Source organism: Chrysemys picta, chromosome 25 (assembly GCF_011386835.1).
Source record: "Chrysemys picta bellii isolate R12L10 chromosome 25, ASM1138683v2, whole genome shotgun sequence".
NCBI classification, from domain to species: domain Eukaryota; kingdom Metazoa; phylum Chordata; order Testudines; family Emydidae; genus Chrysemys; species Chrysemys picta.
Genome location: NC_088815.1, coordinates 7794020 through 7810504, shown reverse-complemented (window position 1 = coordinate 7810504; position 16485 = coordinate 7794020). Strand labels below are relative to the sequence as shown.

Sequence of the window (16485 nt, the reverse complement as noted above, 5' to 3'; positions counted from 1 at the left end):
ATCCAAGTGGTTTGGGAGCTGTTGTGTCCACAGATTCCATGTCCACACTGAACATGAGGCAAGCTATAAACCGCCCTATTTTTGCACAGTTGGGGATTCCCAGTGGATCTCTTTCCTTTGCCAGCTATCCCCCTATTCTGGTATAAGGGGAAGAATACAGTGGAAGGGGGACCTGAGCTCTGTTGTACCTGACCTTCTGCTGGATCACCTGGCATCCGCAGTGCAAGTTAGAGTAGGACCCCTCTAACTGCCCACTGTGTCTTGTCATAGCCTCAGTGTAGTGGAGAACTGGGGCCCTAACTTGGTTTTCAATAACCCTGTAAGTCCAATGTCTGTGGAGCAGACAAAAAGACTAGCTCAAGAATGATCCTACTTCACGTTTTGGGCTTTGTGGCATCCCTGTGGTCAGAAAAGTTAATGCTGGTTTTAATTTCCTTAGTGTAGAATATGCTTCTTTCGATCTGCCTGTTCTCTCATCAGTAAACTTTGCTGTCTAATGTAGCACATGTCAAATGATCAGTCAGAAGTTTAATGAGAGCACTCTTGCGCTGTAGGTATCTCACCTCGAAAGACCAGTTCCATGCTTATCTCAAAGCAAAAAGGGAATCCAGGAATCAGGAAAACAATCAAGATGATGTCCGGGAGGAAGATCCTAGTAGCAATGACCAGACAGAGCCTCCAGCAAAACAGATGAAGCTAGATGGTGGTGATCAAGTTAGGAAGCAAGGAAGCCAAGAGGAAGTTGTAAAAGAGGAGGAGAAGAAACCCCAGGAACAGAAGAGAGCCAGAGGCCAGAATAAGAGTCGGCCATGTATGAAGCCAAATCACTATGAAAAGGACAGGCTGTGCCAATCAGTAATCCAGGTAAGTGGCTGGCCTGCTCTGGTTGGCAACTTCAGGGTTCTTTAGATAAGAATATTTTTAGCTGTAAAACACCTAGCATGCATTTGGATTCCTAATAATATGTCATGAATGAGCCATCTACGTACCTATGGAATGGATGTTATTTATTCTCAGGAGGGGGTAATTCAGCTATTAAGCCTCAGAGAGCTTGCACTTTATTTAGGCCCTGTCTAGTCTGGTAGTTTTTGTGCTGGCACAACTCCTGCACCCCCCAGAGTAGATGTACTGCAAGAGGGTAATACGGAATATGCACTAGTGCAACATATCCCCATAAGTCACGGGTAAGTTGTATGAGTGCAAGCCCCATTTTGCACTGGTCCAGTGTGTCTACATTAGGAGCTTGCATTGGTGAAGTTGCATTGACGTTTTACACTGATGCTAGTTTCTTTAAACTAGACAAGCGATCAGGAATGGTCAGAGTGTGTGTAACTGAAGTCCATGGAACTCCTCCTGGAAACAAAGCTGACACACACAGTAAAAATGAGCCCATTTACACAGAAGGGTGGGGGATGGTTTTACATTGAAAGTGTGTTTTGTCGTTGAAGGAATGTGCAGAGAAGTGCTACTTTGGCTCCCAGTGCGCTTCCTGCATGATGTTGGGGAGTACATGGCTGCAAAGCCCTCAGACCTCGGGGATAGCTGCGTGCTCTTCAAGACCTTCGGAAAGTGCATTTATGGAGTCACATGCCGCTTTGCTAGGGCGCACCTGGGGGAGGACTACAGGAACATCATTAATGAGGACCTTGTAAAGCAGTGGGAAGGGAAACCACTGGTGAGAAACAGCCTCAGCAAAGAGCTCCAGCAGCGACTGCGCAAGAAAAAAGTTTGCTTTGACAAATCCAGTGAGTACCTTCGTCACTTGGGCAAGCCCAGCAGCACAGGCAATGCGGGAAACAAGGCAGCAGGCAACTCAATGGGGGAGAAAGGGATGACAAACTGCACAGCATCCAAAGGGAATGCCGAGGGCGTGGATGTCCTACCTCCTGGAGAGGAGGCACCAGAATGTCTTGCAGTGTCAGAGAAGGGAGAAGCTCCTGAATCAATGGTCCTGCAGAGTTCCTGCCTAGCGGATGCATCAAAGGATTCCACTCTCAAAACAATAGGCCCGGTGACCGATGAAGATGTTATAAAACTGCGGCTGTGTGAGAAAAAAAGAGTAAGTGCTAAAGCTGAGGATGGGATCTTATTCTGTGGGTGCGCGTGGTACTGGGCAACAATCGGGTAGTTTTAAAGCTGCATTTGAAAAGCCTCAGTCAGGGTGACTGGCAGTCTTGGCTGAGGTGAGGTACTGGTGAAGTATTCCTCGTGCACATGCCCTTAGTTCTTGGGTGGAGGAGAAGTCTTTCTGGTTCTGCATTTAAACAAGAAAAAGGTTTTTACTTGTGGGGTCGTACTGCAGTGGAGGTTGGTATCTCAGACCCCTAGTGAGGGGAGAGGCCTCCGTACACAGCTATCTAATGATGCTGTCTGCTGTGATTAGAGAACTCCTAGGGCTCCGGTCTGAGCCTTTAGTTTAAAATGTATTTCAGTGATTCTCTCTTTATAAACCGAGTAACCCCAATTATCCAGCCTGAAAGTCAGAAAATGGCTGCCACCCCCATGTGCTGCAGCGTGCATCATACATTGCTCTCCTGCTTATCCAAAATCCCTTTACCCGCTTCCCCCAAGTTTTGTTCTCAAACATGGTTAGACAGTTAATGATTTGGATCTTTGAAGGTTGTGATGTTGTCTTTTTGTAATAAATGCTTTTCAGGTCCGCTGTTCAGAAAAACATTTTTGTCTTGCTCATGTGAAACCCACCTAGCTGTAGGTGTTGCCAGCTCTGCCTGATCTGAACTCACCTGGCAAATGCCTCAGGATGTTTAAGAGGAAATGTACCCAGAAAGGCTGTCAGGCTAAGAAAAAATCATTGCTTTTCAGAAAAACTAGTTCCCTTCTCTCTTTCTCGTACCACCTGCTATTACTAAAATGTTGTTTTCCCCATTTCTGTAGCTCTTTCACTTCACTCAGCTGGGCAATGCAATAGATGAGTCAGTTTAATTTTCTAGTCCTCCTGCCCTAGCGCAGTGCTGCAGTGTGGGGGTTCAAATGCTGCAGAGGAATGCTTAATTTAAAAACATACTGTTTTCATGGAAACTAAAAGGAAATGTGATGAATTCTGTAAAAGCCAAACTCCCAGGGTGTGTATAACTGAAATTCCCCACTTGGCCTTCACTATTTTAGCTCTTCTAATATGCCTTTCCGGTCTTTGTTTTCCAGTTGGCTATCCAAGGCAAACTCTACCTGGCTCCCTTAACAACGGTAGGTCAAATAGTTCTAACAGAATTTGTTTTTTTCCCCCACTTGTGAAAATTTGCTGTAAACCCACTTTGATGGGACAAGTTCCTCACGTGAGTGGTGCAGGTCAAAACTTTTGCCAACTCTCCCCTGTTGCTCTGGGTTTCAGTGTGGTAACCTCCCTTTCCGGAGAATATGCAAGCGTTTTGGAGCGGATGTCACCTGTGGAGAAATGGCTGTGTGCACAAACTTGCTCCAAGGCCAGTCATCTGAATGGGCTCTCTTGAAGCGACACTACACAGAAGATCTCTTTGGAGTGCAGGTCCAGTATCGTCACTTCAGCCATGAGGGAATCCAGGAACAACTCATGTATTTCTTTCTTGGGGAAACATCGTCCACTGGGCATCTGCAGGGAGTAACTTTCCCTGTGGGTGAACTGCCCTTGTGTCTTTAAGCTGAGACTCGGGCATTTTTTTTGGAGAGTTCAGCTCATTTTGGCTGAATCTGTCCTGTTTTCCCTTTCAGCTGGAGGGAGCATTTCCAGACACTATGACCAGATGTGCAGAGCTTCTGAACCAGACCATTGAGATGGATTTTGTAGACATCAACGTTGGGTGCCCAATAGATCTGGTGTATAAGAAGGTAACATTTAACAAGATCCTCCATCCTTTCTCTGAGCAGGTGTCGTTCCTTTGGTTTTCCTCCCAATCCCTTGTCTGTTCACAACACAACAAATGTCGCCACTGCCTGTTCAGTCTAAGGACCGTTATTTCTACACACTGAGTAACCTTCTCTATTCCAAGGCTTGTTTCAATGACTTCATAGCAAATGTGTTCATCTTACAAATAATAAGATGGCTTTTCTAACTGTCAGCTCTGCAAACTCAGCCTGGGATCTGAAAGTCAAGCTTGGGTTTATTCTGAATCCTGCAGCATCTCAGCAACAAATCTTCTTCAACTGGAACCTAGGTCATAGAAAATAAGGCCAGAAGGGACCGTTAGATCAACTGCACAGGCCATGGAATTTCAACCAGTTACTCTTGTAGGGAGCCCAATAACTTGTGTTAACAATTAACACTAGTTAGTTCTGTTGCGGGTGTGCAAGCCAGGCCAGAATGCAGCTCATGCTCTGCAGGCCTAACACACTAGTGAGAGCTTATTTTGTCAATGACCTCAGCAGCCACAACCCTAAATTTTACACCAGGGGCAGATCGGTTGAAGAGAGAGGTGCAGTTTGCAGAGTGGCCTTTCTGATCATTGTCACAGTTTCAGGGTTAACTGCACCTTTGACACCCCTCCACCCCAGTCTTCCTCCAGGACTTCCACTTAAAGGTTTCAGGCTTCCTAGCTGTCACCTTTCTCATGTGGAGACCTGTGTCTCTTTTCCTCCAGATGAGTGTTTAGGCTTGCAGTCCCTCTGCACTTCACTGGGATTTCCCCAGCAGGTCTGGCTGGGGTCCAGCACCTGTGATTAGCCTTTCTCCAGGTGTTTCCACAGTGTATACCAGTTATCAGCCAGTTGTCAAAGCAACCAACCTTTACAGAGCAAAATACATTTATTCTTAGGGCAAAAGCATTACAGAGAAAACACATAAAAAACAATAAGTCCCTATCCGCATCTTAAAAGGCTTACCAGAGGTCAGCCACCACAAGACTCTTGGGGCATGGCAAAGTGTTTCTAACCCTTCCACAAGGCTGGGGACCCCCTGTGGACAGAAGGTCCTGTCCATTTGCTGAATCAAAAAGAAAGCCCTGTGTCAGTTTAAACTCAGCCTTTTTAGACCAAAAGCCCTTTCTTTGTCTGTTGGTCTCTGGAAAATCCAGTTTGAGCCAGTATGTGTGAGCCGCTTGCAGGGATAGTCCAACCTTTCTGGGGTGGTTTTAATTTCGCCTTAATTATCCACCACTGTTTTTAGTTCCTGGAGGAACTGGTAATGCTCCCACCCCGAGCTACATACAATCCCCAGCCTACAAGAATACATAAACCATTCCTATACAATATTAGGGTGACCAGATCACAAGAGTGAAATATCAGGACACATTGGGTGAGCGGGACAGGGGCGGGAGAGGACGACAATGACAGACACAGGTGCACAGAGCCATGAGAGGGGGCCCTAGGAAGCTGCGAGAGGGGTTATACGGCCCCCTGCTGCAGCCTGCACCACCAGCCACAGGACAAGGACACCTATTGAGAATTTTGCATGTGAATTGATGTACCTAGTTCTGAGATTATAAAGCCAGAAGGGATCCGGTGATCACCTGGTCTCACCGCCTGTATAGCACAGACATAGAACTTTCCCAAAATAATTCCTAGAGGATAGCTTTTAGAAAAACACCATAACCCTTAGTATATTGTTAATTACTCTTACCATTGAAAAGGTATGCCTTATATCCAGTCTGAATTTGTCTAGCTGCAACTTCCAACTGTTGGCTCATGTCTACCTTTCTCTGCTAGACTGAAGTGCCCATTATTAACTATTTGTTCCCCATGTAGATACTTAGTCTATAACCAAGTCACTTCTTAACCTTCTTTTTGTTAAGCTAAATAGATTGAGGTCCTTGAGTCGATCACTATAAGGCATGTTTTATAATCCTTTAATCAGTCTTGTGACTCTTCTCAGAACACTCTCCAATTTATCAATATCCTTCTTAAATTGTGCACACCAGAACTGGACACAGTATTCCAGCAGTGGTTGCACCAGTGCCAAATACAGAGATAAAATAACCTCTCTACTCCTGCTTGAGATTCCGATATTTAGGCATCTGGTCACCCTATTTCTGTACGCATTTCCCCAGATTTTTTTTGTAAAAATCAAAACTGAACTGCCCCAGAAATTCTGGCATGTGGAATCATTGTGAAACTCGCATGGCTCCAACCCTGCCGATGAACCTTTAGATCCACTGCACAGACTTCTGCCACTTGAGCTAATGGAGTAAATGATGGCAGAGGCAGTAGGTTGACATCCTATATGTGATATATCAGCTCTATAGGGGGATGAGACACTTTTTGCCACTGGGTTTCACAGATATCTGCTGACCGAAGAGGAACTGTGAAACTCAGGAATCCTGGGTCTATTCCAGACTCCTGAATGGAGTGGTCTCTAGTAGTCAAAGACCCTTCTTCCCTGTCCCATCCAGTCTATGTCTATCCTATTGCTGTCTAACCCACCCCAGCTCCTCATCTGATTTCAACTGCCCCCCACTACCGCTCTGGATTCCTTGTCCCAGTTTCCTGGTCCTGTCTCACTCTCCTCTCTCCCCACCCCCATCCCTCAGATGGGATGTTCGTTCCAGACTGGCAAAATTATAAGGCTTCCCAACATTTCAACACTTCCCATTCTAAATTTTCGGTTGCTTAACTATAGGCTAGCTCTGCCTACAACAAAGCAAATTCAGAAGCTCTGATTAAAGGGATAAGTGTAGCAACCTCCATCATAGCTAGTCACCAAAGATTGAACCCGAGCCATCCAGACTTAGAAGCATGAGCTTCTACTACTTGAGTTCAAGATATAACTCCCTTAGCTGGTAGCTATACAGTTATCCTCTAAAAATCCACCAGAGGAGGGCACAAAACACAGGTTGTACAGTGAATTACAAAAGTGCCAAATATTCTTATTAGACCTGCAATACTTTTCACAATGAACATCAGCGGGGGATAAACTGGGAGTTTAAGAATATTTGGAAAACAATTTTAGAATAACATTCAGTGCTGTGGTTTAAAAGAAAAAAAAACTTGTTAAAACTCATAACTTAGCAGTATTCAGTGTTTGGAAAAAAAAAACTATGGGATACAAGTTAAGAATGTTGAAACAGGAAGATGTTATGCTTAGTTACCACTTGGGCAAGGCGGCGTGCTATGTAATGCTTGCAAGATTTCACTGTAATGTTTTACAATATATAGCAGTGCAATGCTGATTCCATTGATATTGTTGAGCAATTCATGCTGATTTTATTTATTTCAGCCCACATCTTAATAGTTTTGAATACTATAGATCACAATTTTCAGCTCGGTTGGTCTGAACATGCAGAGCTTTAAAACTGCTATGCTCTAAACTGTATATTAACTACAATTTTATAAACCTGCATGTCAGAGAACTGTGTGCCACTACTACTAAACAGTGGCACAAGGCTATTCAGTGTGAATCACAGAAATGTAGGACTGGAAGGGACATCAACAGGTCATCTAGTCAAACCCCTGCACTGAGGCAGGAGTGAGTAATAACACTAGACCATCTTTGACAGGTGTTTATCTAACCTCTTAAAAAACTCCAATGACTGCTATTCCATAACCTCTCTAGGTAACTTGTCCAGTGCTTAACTACCTTTACAGTTAGGAAGTTTTTCCTAATGTCTAACCTAAATCTCCCTTGCTACAATTTAAGCCCATTGCTTCTTTTTCCTGCATGTCCTGAGTGGGATGGGGGTGAGTCCAGGCAGTGGGATTGGGGAGAGGGAGGTCGAGGAAGTCGGTGGGTGTGTGGGGATGGACCAGGGGAAGCAGGGTGGAGGAACTGAGGGGGGACAGGACTGGGACTGGGGGAGTCAGGGGGGCTGAGGGGGATGGGACAGGACTGGGATGGAGGGAGCAGGGTAGGGGCTGAGGGGAGCATGAATGGGACAGGGTAGAGAGCTGTGTAGAGCGGGGCGGGGGAGATAATGGGGCTGGGCTGGGGAGGGTCGGGGGATTTGGGAGAGGGACAGGGTCTGGAGGAGATGAGACAGAGGGGAGCAGGACTGGAATGGGGGGGAAGTTGAGGGGGTGGGACAGCAGGGGGAGTGATGGAGTGGGATGACGGGAGAGGCTGAAGAGGAGATTTGGGGTGGGGCAGGGACTGAGGGCAGTGGGTTCGGGGTGGGAGGTACAGGGGGGACTACGGGTGAGGCTGAGGGAACAGGCTCAGGGTGGGGGCTGAGGGCAGTGGATTGAGTGGGGGCACGGAGGACACTGCAGGGGAGGCAGAGAGAACAGGGTCGGGGACTGAGGGCAGTGGATTGAGGGTGGGGGGCACAGGGGGGGACACTGTGGGGGAGGCTGAGGGAACAGGGTCAGGGTAGGGGCTCAGGGCAGTGGGTCTGAGGGGAGCCCTCCCCCAGAGGGACCTGCCAGGGGGCCAGGTGAGCCCAGCAGTGCTTACCTGGAGCGGCTCCCAGGAAGCAGCCAGCAGGCAGATCCCTCCCAGTCCCTCTGGCCCTTTCCTAGGGTCGGGTCGAGGGGAGGGGGGCGGGGGCGCTCTCTGCCCCGCGACCGCTGCCTGCTGCCGGAGTCTACAGGCCCCGCCCCGCTGCAGCACACAGCAGAGCGAGACCTCCTCGCTGCCTCTCTGTGGGCAGGGGCAGGGCTGTGCTCTGCAGGCTCCTGACGGCCGGGGGGTGGGCCCCGTGGGCTGGCTCCGCCGCGCCGGGAGCTCAGCTGCGCGCTGCCCCAGGGCCCAGGGAGGGAAGGTGAGTGGCGCCGGCGGCGCCTGCTTGCCGCTATTTCCCTCATATAGGGGGACCAGACATCCCGACCAATGTAAGGTCGGGACGCGGGTCAAGTCCCCTAAAATCTGGTCACCCTATACAGTATATTCCCCCAGAGCTACAGCATGCAGTTGCACGGTCAATCTTGACTGCACTTCAAGATGAAAAAGTGCAAATCTTCTCTAGTTTATACAAATGAAAAGCAGCGGTCTGGTTAATTTCAGCAAGGCTCTTGGGTTAGGTGAAAATACAAGGATCTCTGACTGTGCCTGTTTTATCCCATAGGGGGGTGGATGTGCCTTAATGAACCGTTCCAACAAGTTTGAACAGATAGTCAGAGGAATGAATTCGGTGAGTACCAGGCATCCTCTGGCCGAGAAGAACGAGCTTCCAAACAAAGCTCTTTTGTCTGGTTTAGCTTCACTCCTCCCTTTGTGCAGGTACTGGATGTTCCTCTGACAGTGAAGATAAGGACTGGTGTGCAAGAAAAAGTCAACCTGGCTCATAAAGTAATCCCCAACATCCGGAGGTGGGGAGCTTCCATGGTCACGGTATGGGCCCCTGCCTGTGTTTGATGTCAGGAATTTGGCCAGAGTCCATGATGCTTTGTCTGTCTGTCTATCATTTAAGTGCATCTAGTCCAATCATCCTTTTTGGTAGTGGCCTGTGCCTGATGCATCAGGATAGAGGCATGAACCCAGACATCTGTGCAAAGTTGTATTGTGAGGGGAGGAGATATTACAGTGAGGACACGTTATCATTAATACCACCTTGGTCTCTGTCCACATTGATAATCCCTCTGGCTTCTTGCTCTAGCTTGCAAGCACTGACAATGTTATGTTTGTTCATGATGTCTTTTTGAATTCTGCTAACCAGTTCCCCTACTGTTCACTGCAGCGCTGACCTCTGCCGAATGCTTAGCTTCTGTGCTATCAAAGCGTTTCACTCTTATCCATTTTGAACTTGTTGCCTTTCTTGTAGTATCTCAACCTAGCTGCTTTAGATTACTTGGTGAGGTACTAATTGTAACTTCTTTCTGTTAGCTTCATGGCCGATCTAGAGAACAGCGTTACACAAAGGTTGCAGACTGGGAGTACATAGCAGAGTGTGCTAAATTAGCCAGCCCAATGCCTCTGTTTGGTATGTTTCTCTCGGCTGATTTTATTTTTTTAACTTTTTAATGATTTGGTTATTTTAAAACCGTTTGTTTTTCTGAAATGTGATCTGTGTATGGTTAAAATATTACTGGTCCAATTAACATAAAATCTGTCTTCCCCCAAACTTGCATCTCCTTCAGTGAGATTGTCTTCATTATTTGTTTGAGGGAAAGTTGAGACCTGAGCACATTCAGTCTTGGCAGGGAAGAGTGAAGCAGAGAGAGAACTAATGACAAGTCCCTAAAGTGATGTCAGAGAGGTGATAGATCGGCTGTCACCAGTAGTGGTTGACCACTTAGCTTAAAATGCAGTTCTGGTCTGAAAAATTACCCAACAGTTCGACTGTAGTATAACTCCATTCAGGTCAATGAACTGACAGATGAATCTCCCCCACAGTCCCCTTGTGTATTCCAAGTCTCATCTACCATTAAACTCCTGTTAGTGTTGTGGAGCCATGAGGGCTTGGGCGGGGTGAGCTGTACTTCATTCCTGTTCATGAATCGTCAGTTGAATTATTGTCTAACACAGTTCTATCCTCATGCTTCTGAAACCCCAGGGCAAGATAATATGATTGCACAGGTGTAACAGAGCAGAATTTGAAAGTTTCTGACGATAGAACTTGACCTGTAAAATATTATATACACACACACACACAAAAATAGGTGTGTGCATGTCAGTCACCACCTCTCGGGTCTGAGAAACTCAACAAATTGCGCTGCAGCTGTGAAGGGCGTTCTTCTCCACCCCCTCACTCAAAGACTGTGCAGTGAGGGTCCGATAGGAGGTGAGTCAGTGATTTTGCATGGCTTGGGGTGCTGCTGGATTCACCGCGCCAGCCACAGGCTGTGTACTACACTTTTACTGCCCCATGCAGACCTTGCTGGACTGTGTTAACATGCTCTAGGTATCTAGAGCTAGTCCGCAGGATTCACGCGGGGCAGTCAAAGCGCAACACAGCCTGTGGCTTGGGCGGTGAATCCAGTGCCCCAAGCCCTACTAACAATCACTGCGGCTTGCCTCCTCTCAGACCCTCACTGCTCAGTCTGTGGAGGAAGAGAAGCCAGAGGGGCAGAAGGAGGCAATGGCAGAAAAGAGGGAACGTACCAGAGGAAGGAGAAGAATCATCCAGGAAGGAGGTTCAGGCCCAGCACTGCCAAGGTAATTAAGGGCCCTAGGAGGGCAGCTTTCCTAGGGTTGATCCTCCCCTTCTCCCTGTTTGAGGGTGGGGACTAGAGGGTCCTTGCCCTCCCCTTGGCCATAGACAGCGAGGCGAGGAGGAACTGTTCCTGGCTTCTCTGGGGGAGGGGAGAGGTCCTGTTTTCTGCAGGGAGATCAGAGAGGGGAGAGAGGTCCAAGAAACCTCCCTAATTTTTTTTTAATAAACGTTCTAAATGTTTCAAAGGAAGCTTGGCATCTCTGAATTATTGGGCAGTGACACAAAAGCAAAAAACCTGTCGTGACCCTCAGGTCCCAGGTTGAATTTTCAAGATTGGCAGTTAGAAAAAATCCTTTTGTAAAAAGAATAAATGTAATCTGTAGTACCTGTGAGAGAATAAACATGGAGCCCCCAATGCCATTTTACAGGGTCACTTTTCAGAGTATAAGGGCACTTTTGAGTTTCATCCTGTGCCATTTCATTTTGACCTGATCTTGTGCACCACTCTGACCTCCTGGGTTCTCTCCTCTCCAACACAGGAAATGGAGATATCTTGTCCTACGAAGATGCTAATCGAGCCATGCAGACTGGAGTTTCAGGAATTATGATTGCAAGGTAAGTGGCTGCCTTTCCTATTTACTTTTTTCAGAGTAGCAGCCGTGTTAGTCGGTATCCGCAAAAAGAACAGGAGGACTTGTGGCACCTTAGAGACTAACACATTTATTAGAGCATAAGCTTTCGTGGGCTACAGCCCACTTCTTCAGATGCATATAGAATGGAACATATATTGAGGAGATATATATACACACACACACACACACCCATGAACAGGTGGGAGTTGTCTTACCAACTCTGAGAGGCCAATTAAGTAAGAAAAAAAACTTTTGAAGTGATAATCAAGCTAGCCCAGTACAGACAGTTTGATAAGAAGGGTGAGAATACTTACAAGGGGAGATAGATTCAATGTTTGTAATGGCTCAGCCATTCCCAGTCCTTATTCAAGCCTAAGTTGATTGTATCTAGTTTGCATATCAATTCCAGCTTAGCAGTCTCTCGTTGGAGTCTGTTTTTGAAGTTTTTCTGTTGTAAAATAGCCACCCGCAGGTCTGTCATTGAATGGCCAGACAGGTTAAAGTGTTCTCCCACTGGTTTTTGAGTTACGATTCCTGATGTCAGATGTGTCCATTAATTCTTTTGTGTAAAGACTGTCCGGTTTGGCCAATGTACATGGCAGAGGGTCACTGCTGGCACATGATGGCATATATTACATGGGTAGATGTGCAGGTGAACGAGCCCCTGATGGTATGGCTGATGTGATTAGGTCCTATGATGATGTCACTTGAATAGATATGTGGACAGAGTTGGCATCAGGCTTTGTTACAAGGAAAGGTTCCTGGGTCAATGTTTTTGTTCAATGGTGTGTGGTTGCTGATGAGTATTTGCTTTAGGTTGGGGGGCTGTCTGTAAGTGAGGACAGGTCTGTCTCCCAAGATCTGTGAGAGTGAGGGATCATCTTTCAGGATAGGTTGTAGATCTTTGATGATGCACTGGAGAAGTTTTAGTTGGGGTCTGAAGGTGACAGCTAGTGGTGTTCTGTTATTTTCTTTGTTGGGCCTGTCTTGTAGGAGGTGACTTCTGGGTATTCATCTGGCTCTGTCAATCTGTTTTTTCACTCCAGCAGGTGGGTAGTGTAGTTTTAAGAATGCTTGATAGAGATCTTGTAGGTGCTTGTCTCTATCTGAGGGATTGGAGCAAATGCGGTTATATCTTAGAGCTTAGCTGTAGACAATGGATCGTGTGGTGTGTCCTGGATGGAAGCTGGAGGCATGAGGTTTAAAAAAAAACAAAAACACCACGACAACAAGGGTTTCCTCCTTGGCAAGGCTGTTCTTGGAGGCTTGTTACAGTGTATCTGGCATAAGAGGACTCCCATGGGAGTTGAAAGCTACAGCACTATTTGCTACTTCTGGTGTAGCCTTTAAAGGGGGCACCATCAGCTTACAGAGAGCTGTAAGCAGAAGTGCATGGTATTGCAAATGATTCGCAGTCAAACCAGGCTCTTGAGCACATGATTTGGGTGACACTCCTGTTTAATCTGTGGGATAGAAGCTGCTGCTCATAGGGTTGGCATAACTCTTAATCAGCTAGCAGGTTGAAAAAACGCAAGTCTCTTTAGATCCAAAGCTCCAGCCTTGATGATCTCCCTTTCTGATATTGCAATGCAGATTAAACTGGTTCTGACATTGGACAGCACAGCACAAGTGATTTGGAGGTCTGGGGACCATTTTGTCTAATCCCTGATCAATTTGGCCTGTCTCTTATCTGTTGGAGAATTGAATCTGTTCCCCCTTCAGAAGCTACTTCCAATTTCACTTCTCAGATCCCAGCCTTAGAGTAATCCTGCTGATTAACCTTATGTTTGCTCTGCCCTGACTCTCACTTTTATGGGCTCTTGTGGTTAAAGAATAGACCTGAGTAGGGAATAAAACCTTGATCTAGTTCTCTGGCATCTGCTTCCTGTGTGACATTAGCTCAGTCACAACCTCTCTGGGTGGAATTTTCTAAGGCTTAAGTAATTTAGAAACAGACTTCCTAATGCCTTTCATCCCTCAGGTGTTTAATATTTATTAGTCAATTTCCCACACCTCCTGTTATCCCTGAGGTTAAATAGATGCTGGTACATGATTACTCCATGTTCTGTCTTGGCTCTAGGCAAGCTCCTGGAGTATAAATAAATGGGACACATGGGGAAAAAAAACAATAGTTGGGGCTCAGTTATTCTCTCACTTGCCAGGGTGCATTGTCCAGGAAAGTCAATGGGAGTTGATCATATAAGAGTACAGAATTGAGCCCCAAAAGGTCAAAGTGAAAACCAGCAGATTCCCTGAAAAGGCTGGATTGTCTGGTTAGTGGTCAGATCCTCCTGCCAGAGCTGTGTTTGTAGGAGGCTTTAACTAGAAAATGAAATGCAGTCTTCCTGTGCCCACGGGGAGGTAACTCAGTAACACAAATGCTGTCTGGCTGGAGTCATCCCATGTCTCACATATACAAGTCTGTAGCTAAACTTCAGTCTTATAGCTGGAAAGCCCTGTCTTTGGTTACAACCATTTTCCTTTCTGATCCAATCTTGTCTGACCACAGAGGGGCATTGATCAAACCTTGGATTTTCACTGAAGTTAAAGAACAGCGACACTGGGACATCTCTTCCAATGAAAGATTTGATATTCTCAAAGACTTCACCAATTATGGCCTTGAACACTGGGGTTCGGATACCCAAGGGGTGGAGAAAACCAGGAAGTTCATGCTGGAATGGCTGTCATTTTTGTGCAGGTAACTTGGTTTCACAAACATCTTTGGTAGAAACCTTTCTTGTTGGGTCTCTGCCTCTACTGTAGAATAATAAAATTCAGTGACATTTAATATATGTATTTGCATTGTGAGGTATATTCCAGCTGGCTTATTGGAGTACCTACCTCAGAAAATCAATGAGCGGCCTCCTTACTACATGGGAAGAGACTATCTGGAGACCTTAATGGCAAGCCAAAACGTGGACGACTGGATTAAAATAAGGTAAATGGCTAACAGTTGTCATAAAATAGACAGTTGGTCATAGTGATTTCATCCTGCAACCTAATATTCAAATACCAGATGATGCACAATCATACTGGCATGGAAAGATCATGGGAACTTCATATTTTATCCTGCCTTCTCTCCCCACCTCCCAACTCAATATGAGAATTCTGTAGGGTTGGTTAGGATCGTGGTCTACTTCCCCAACACAGTAAGTGACAGTAAGAGACTGACTAGAATGGTGCAATACCTTCACTTCAGTAGGTTTTCAGTTAAGCCTTGTATTGCCATATTACTCTCTCCTTGTTTGTACGTGCCCACAGATGCCTATACTGAGAGAAGTCGTATCTGAGATGCTAATATAAACCTAGAGGATTTGACACTTAGTGTGCTTCCCACACCATGATTTGAAGGCTGTTACCAAGGAGGAAAATTAATGTGATTTTTTTTTTTCAAGTTTACTGACTGCACAGTACCCAGTATATTATTTATCTGTCTTGCAGTAGCGCGTAGGAATCCCAGTCATGTGCTAGGTGCTGTACAAAACAGAACAAAAAGACTGCCCCTGCCCCAAAGAGCTTCCAGTCTAGGTAATTCCACAGCTTGGGGAGTTGCTGGACTTTCCCCTCTCCAATCCACTGCAGGCTTTCAGAATTAGACTTCAGGAGCCTTTTTTTTTTCTTCTTGCATCCAAAAGTCTACAGACACTGCTTGAAAAGTGACTCTGCAGACTTTCAGCCCCATGGTTGAAATGGCATTGAGAGTGTAGCCAGCTGCTATGTCCCATCCCATGGAAACAGAAAAGAAGCAAAAATGGAACATGGCAGCAGCCTTGTCCTTTTTTTTGGGGGGGGGGGGGGGGGGGAGTAGCTAATCCTTGTCCATTTTGTTAGTATTGGAAACAGCTGCCTACAACCAAGTTACTAGAACGGTACATTTCAGCCAAGTTTTGTAAATGCCATTTTCCAAGCAGAGCCTTGCAACTTCAGTATCGAGTTAGCTCCTTTGTTCTATACTGCTCACTGGAAGTATGAAAACGTTTAAAACTTTATATTTTAAGTCTCTGTGCACTTTAATAAAATATATTTGTCACCTTCAAGGTAAAAAAAAGAAGGTAAGTACTAGCCTGCTTCCAGAAGTGTGGTTATAATGTATACAGTGTCTGCTCTGCATTCAGATAGCTTTATATTCATGCCGAAGGTCTATAGCTGTTGGTACATAGTTGCTCACTCTACTGGATTTCACTGCCTACATGTCTTGTCTTGTGGAAAATTATAATGATACTGCATTAATAAAACATTGGTTTCTTGGGAATTTTGGTTGTAAACATTTTATATACAAGACAACAAACCATAATATTCCTTAATGTGAACTTTTAGTACTTAGATATATTAGAGTTCTGTAGTATTGATGGGACAGATCCTCAACTCCATTGAAGTCAATGGGGCTACACAGATCTACACCAGCTATGTCATGATACACCAACTGAGGGATCTGGGTCGTTAACATATGAGCACCAACTGTGTCTCGAGCTCAGCGTAAGCAGAAGGAGAGGTGGGATGGGGAGTTTCAAGACACAAATTCAACTTTTTGAGAATAAGGCATCTGAAAGTCTGTGGGAGTTTGGCATCTAAATTGAAAATCGACCCCCTAGTTCCTACTGCAAAGAGAGCCTAGCCTACCACAGAGTGGATGTTGCATGACTGTGTGTTAGTTTGAGGTATTGTCAGAATCTGAATGTATTTGAATACAAATCTGTTTTGTTGCAGTGAGATGCTTTTGGGGCCTGTACCTACAAACTTTACCTTCCTGCCTAAACACAAGGCAAATTCTTACAGATAGGACTGACTGGAAGAGTCCTTAAACAGGCAAGGCAAGAGAAGGCAATAGAGCTGTATGTGGTGAGACACGGATTATCTGCCTCCGGCTGCTGGGAATTAAATAAAATTTTATGGTTTTTTAA

The 16485-nt window shown here is 45.8% G+C and overlaps 1 protein-coding gene and 1 long non-coding RNA gene across 2 annotated transcripts in view; one reads left to right on the top strand and one right to left on the bottom strand.

Moving 5' to 3' along the window:
- Positions 1-16485, bottom strand: part of LOC135977448 (uncharacterized) — a 121780-nt gene that overhangs the window by 101681 nt on the left and 3614 nt on the right. Inside the window, exon 2 of the long non-coding RNA XR_010594941.1 lies at positions 11760-14341. This is a non-coding gene — a long non-coding RNA (uncharacterized LOC135977448). The remainder of the gene's footprint in view (positions 1-11759; positions 14342-16485) is intronic.
- Positions 1-16485, top strand: part of DUS3L (dihydrouridine synthase 3 like) — an 18720-nt gene extending 2235 nt beyond the window's left edge. The window contains 13 exon segments of the mRNA XM_065578522.1: positions 555-864; positions 1449-1482; positions 1485-2059; positions 3163-3204; positions 3350-3502; positions 3706-3822; positions 8925-8990; positions 9080-9190; positions 9683-9779; positions 11492-11567; positions 14094-14282; positions 14394-14522; positions 16292-16485. Of these exon segments, the coding sequence (XP_065434594.1) occupies positions 555-864; positions 1449-1482; positions 1485-2059; positions 3163-3204; positions 3350-3502; positions 3706-3822; positions 8925-8990; positions 9080-9190; positions 9683-9779; positions 11492-11567; positions 14094-14282; positions 14394-14522; positions 16292-16364 (1972 nt within the window). The 3' untranslated portion in view covers positions 16365-16485.